Source organism: Syzygium oleosum, unplaced genomic scaffold, assembly GCF_021117445.2.
Source record: "Syzygium oleosum isolate NSW1041296 unplaced genomic scaffold, Sole_v2.1 Sole_v2.12, whole genome shotgun sequence".
Taxonomy (NCBI): Eukaryota; Viridiplantae; Streptophyta; class Magnoliopsida; order Myrtales; family Myrtaceae; genus Syzygium; species Syzygium oleosum.
The window spans coordinates 1472691-1477570 of record NW_026607496.1 but is presented as its reverse complement, the minus strand read 5'-3'; the positions used below and the strand labels follow the sequence as shown (position 1 = coordinate 1477570).

Below are 4880 nucleotides of genomic sequence, written 5' to 3'. Positions count from 1 at the left end.
CCATCGCGAGGGCAAAACTCGAGATACAATCAACCATCTAAAGTAATTCAATTAAGTCCGATCGATCAATTATAGAGAAAACACCTATTCTGGGTGCCAACTTATCCTAATACTCTCATTTCTATCTACAAATCTTGCTTTTTTACATTTTTAATTGCAGAAATCTTCCTTTTGATACTTGAAAGACGGCGTACTCCGGGAAAAAGTAGCTCAACTTAGGGCTTAAAAAAGGCTTGCCGAGTCAGCTCTAAGAAAGCATTTTCCATGGCGAACAACGCATCCAACACTCATCAACCCCCCTTCTTTATTGCCAACGCCTTGTGCCTCTCCTTCCTTATTTATATCTGACAAATGCCAAGTAAGAAGAAGCGAAGCAAAACCCACCAGGTTTCTCTCGCGCAAGTATGGAATAACTTGCCATGAAGCAATGAATCCTATCCTTTTGAGGACGTGCTCGCCTGGTCCCTGATAACTTCCAGCCGAGAGGAGAAGCAGGAGCAGGCCCCCCTGACGAGTGATGCAACATGAGCACTTCGAATGCCGCCTCCTCGCCTACCTTGTCCTCATCGCCCCGGTCGTTTAGTTCGCTTCTGGTTCTCTGTCTTATTGCGCTGCTCGCGTTGATCTCGGTCGATCTGTTCGCTCTGGCCGGTAACGGGTCGTCTTCTCTGCTCAAGCTTGCCTCGCCGTGGAAGTTGAGAGTTGGTTTCGTCCGCTCGAAAGCCACTGCTGCTCTGTCTGCACTCAGGCCCAACGATTCGTACCCCGCCATGGAGTCTCCGTGGCCTATGAGTTATTCGGAAGAAAATCAAGTAGCTTTTGCCCCTCCAAGTGTAAGTATGAATTGTGTCTTTTTGCAAAAATTTCCTGCTTTTCTTTTCTTTTTACACACCCTGAATGGACATTCTCTAATAATCCTCGGATCTTTTGCTTGTCCTTTCTATTAGGCGGCCAAGAATGAGACGCTGACGGAGAAACCAGAACCGGATGAACCGGCCGCCATCGAAGAGCCTGTGAGGGTTGTCAAAAGATATAGCAGGTTGGGAGGAAAGGTGTCGGATTTGGAAAGTGTTTGTTTTGATGTCCTTTACAGAGAGATTTGAGTTAAAAAGCCGGGCCTTCTGTATGCTTTTTATAACCTCCCGATTGAGTCAGTCACACTTATTTGAGGGCATTTGATCACTTGGGCAGGTTAGAGAGGCTAGAGGCGCGCCTGTCCAGAGCACGGTCCGCCATCAGGGAGGCCGCTCTGGTCCGGAACCTGACATCGGTCCATGCCGACGAGGACTACGTCCCCCGAGGACCGATTTATAGGAACGCCAACGCTTTTCACAGGTATCGTGCTGTTCTCTGCATGCCGCCTCCCTATCTTCCTTATAATTCCCGATCAATCCTGCGTCGCTCGATACCGTGAACCGGAGAAAAGAAATCAGAATCATATGCTGCCGACAATATGCAGGAGTTATCTGGAGATGGAGAGGCTGTTCAAGATATATGTGTACCAGGAAGGGGAGCCACCAATATTCCATGAGGGGCCATGCAGGAGCATATATTCCACAGAGGGGAGGTTCATCCATGAGATGGAGAGACGCCACAACCAGTACAGGACCATGGACCCAGATGAGGCCCTCGTCTACTTCCTCCCCTTCAGCGTGGTCATGCTGGTCCGGTACCTCTACGAGCCCGGATCCCACAAGACGCACGCCATCAGGCGTGCCGTCGTCGACTATGTCGATGTCATCGCCGCTAAGCACCCGTTCTGGAACCGGAGCCTCGGGGCCGATCACTTCATGCTCTCTTGCCACGATTGGGTAATAATGCTAACATCACATTTCAAGACGGGTCGAAAATGTGTTGATCTTTCGTCGAGCACTCATACTATTTCGATTTTGATTTTGATGGAGCATTTTTTTTGCAAAATAAACATAAGAAGAAGATCGATTTTCGCCGTTTCGAGCTTTTCGGGTCAATCAACTTTGATGCTATCCAATCCATCACAAGTCACGGAATGTTTGTTCAGGCTAAAGTTTTTCAAACCCATAGTACGAAGTAACCAAGTACATTACTCAAAGTCACTGCCCGTTTGGCCTTCTTTGCACTCAAAGGCTTGATTTCTAAAATAGAAATGATCATATTAGCATGCGATGTCTTGGTTTCACTAGCATCTTCAATCCCGCTAACACCGCATCGCGCGATCCGTTTCAACTTTCCGCAGGGGCCGCACACGTCTTCCTACGTGCCCCACCTGTTCAGCAAGTCCATTAGGGTCCTGTGCAACGCCAACACCTCGGAAGGGTTCAAACCCTTCAAGGACGCGTCGCTCCCGGAGATCAACCTCAAGACTGGGGAGATCTCCGGCCTCCTGGGTGGCCCCTCCCCATCTCGCCGCAGCATCTTGGCCTTCTTCGCGGGCCACCTGCACGGCCACATCAGGCACTTGCTGCTGCAGGAGTGGAAGGACAAGGAGGATCCGGACATGCGAGTCTACGACGAGCTCCCGCGCAGAGCGAGCTACGAGTCGATGCTGAGGCAGAGCAGGTATTGCCTGTGCCCGAGCGGATACGAGGTGGCGAGCCCCAGGGTCGTGGAGGCCATATATGCCGAGTGCGTGCCCGTGCTGATCTCCGACGGCTATGTGCCGCCGTTCAGCGATGTCCTGAACTGGAAGGCCTTCTCCGTGCAAGTGCAAGTGAGCGACATACCCAACATCAAGAAGATACTGATGGGCATTTCACAGTCTCAGTACCTGCGGATGCAGAGGAGGGTGAAGCAAGTGCAGAGGCATTTCGCGGCCAATGGACCGCCAAGGCGATACGATGTCTTCCACATGACCGTGCATTCTATTTGGCTCCGCCGCCTGAATATCCGGATCGCCGACTCGACTTGAACCCACGAGCAGGTCGAGCATATGATCGGAAGGAGAGGCTGTCGCGGCTTTTCTTTGTATGTCTAGCATTGCCGCGCGGGAAGGTTGAGCAGATTTGATTAGTAGGGAAGAATTTAGTCTCACGGTTGTGTAACAATTTTTGTGACCATCATGTTTTTGGATAGACCAGTTTGAAAGGGACACTGCACATTGGTAGCAGCCCAAACAGGGGGCAAGGAACCACGTAGGTTGGACTTTCTGTTCTCAAGATGTTTACAATCAAAAAGTTCTGAACAATGCATAAGTAAGATTGTATCGCAAAATTGATATGAAACTTGTCCAATAATGTGTTATACGGATAATTCCATTTTAAACTTTTTAATTTTGCCGATTTAATCCTCAACCTTTGGATCAGAGCAAGTATTAGGTAGGTCGGTCTTGCCACATGGGTGTAAGAACACTTCATTCAGCGCTCGCCACATGTCCAGGTCGACCCCGTTGGTCAATCTCTGTCTTCTTCACCACTACTTCTTCTTCTTCTTCTTTTTATTTTTCTTCCTTTCCACGGCGACCAAGCACGAGCAAGGGCCAGCAACAAGCAAGGGCTGGCAAGGGCATCGGGCCCTTGCCGAATTTGGCGGGGCCACCCTCTCCGGATCTAATGAGGACAAGGGCGAAAAATCAATGAGTGGTCTGACAACGAAGGAGGAGCCCATGGTGAAGAAGCGCGTCGGTGGAGTTGATGGCAAAGCCGTAATCGATGTGGAAGGAGACGTTGCCTTAAAAGAAGAAGAAATTTATTAAGTTTTTGTGACTATGATCTTCATCACGTCATTTAGTATATCAAATTTACATTACCTCTTCGCATCATTCGGAATTTTTCACTTTTTTTACAAGACAAATGAAGAATATTTCGTCGCTTGATGAAGCCGTCTCAACAATATAGAATTCATCAGTTAATCATATTACTAAGGCTGTGTTCGTGCCCCGAAAAATAATTTTTCCGGAAAACATTTTTCGCGTTTTACGGTGTTCGGGGGCGGAAAATGTTTTCCGTGGGAAGATATTTTCCTTCCCCACCCCCAAATCCTTCATTGTTTTGAGGAAAATGACTTCTACTTCTGAGAAGCAGAAGTCATTTTCCGAAAGTCTGAAGCTCTGCTTTGCTTCAGACTTCTTCCTATTTTCTTTTTTCCTTTTTTTTGTTGCTTCTGCTTCTTCTACCTCAGCCAGTCGGCGGCCGGCGACCGGCGAGCTCGGCCTCGCCAGAGCCTCGCCGATGACCTCGGACGAGGTTCGCCGACGTCCGGCGACCTGGGCGAGGTCGAGCCTCGCCCGAGGTCGCCGGATCTGGTGAGGCCCGAGCTCGCCGGCCTGTGGCAACGCTCAAGCTCGCCTCTGGCCGGTCGCCGGACGTCGGCCGTGGCCGTGGCCGGCGACCTGCCGGAGAAGAAGAAGGAAAAAGAACACAGCCAGCGGCGATCGTTGCCGAACGCCGGAAAATATTTTTCGAAACTTTTTCATATTTTAGCCGAACATCGGAAAATTGTGTTCCGGAAAAACATTTTCTAGGAAAATGATTTCCGGAAAAACATTTTCCAAAAACACAATATTTTTCGCCAAACGAATGGAGTAAAAAAATCACTTTGATTCTCAGAAACTCGCATGCTTTCTCCGATCAAGTACGGTTCTTCGGATTGAGAGCAAGTCTCTTCGTCAAGAAGTGCAGAGAGGATGAAAGAGAAGATAGGAGCGGCGAGCGAGGCGGCCGGCTCGGAACCCAAACCCTTCGTTGCCACAAGCCCCTTGATCATCGGATCTTGCTCTCGTTTCTGAACTCTTAATTTGTCTAACCAAATTCTTGACTTTTGCAGAATTTCTCAAACTTCAAATTGGGTCAATTCGGACCACCATATCCTCGAAGCAAGCGTGAATTTGGCACGAAAAAATTCGAGTTTGCCACGGCGAACCACATCAGTCTAATGCAAAGGATACTGAAAAATCTCGAAGACGT

The 4880-nt window shown here is 49.1% G+C and overlaps 1 protein-coding gene across 1 annotated transcript; it reads left to right on the top strand.

Moving 5' to 3' along the window:
- Positions 1-225: 225 nt before the first annotated feature.
- On the top strand, positions 226-3219 carry LOC115665049 (probable glycosyltransferase At5g03795). Its single transcript, XM_030586932.2, has 5 exons — positions 226-833; positions 948-1039; positions 1192-1335; positions 1460-1811; positions 2216-3219. The coding sequence occupies exons 1-5, from the start codon at positions 525-527 to the stop codon at positions 2885-2887; spliced, it is 1569 nt and encodes a 522-aa protein (XP_030442792.1). The 5' UTR covers positions 226-524; the 3' UTR covers positions 2888-3219.
- Positions 3220-4880: the final 1661 nt, after the last annotated feature.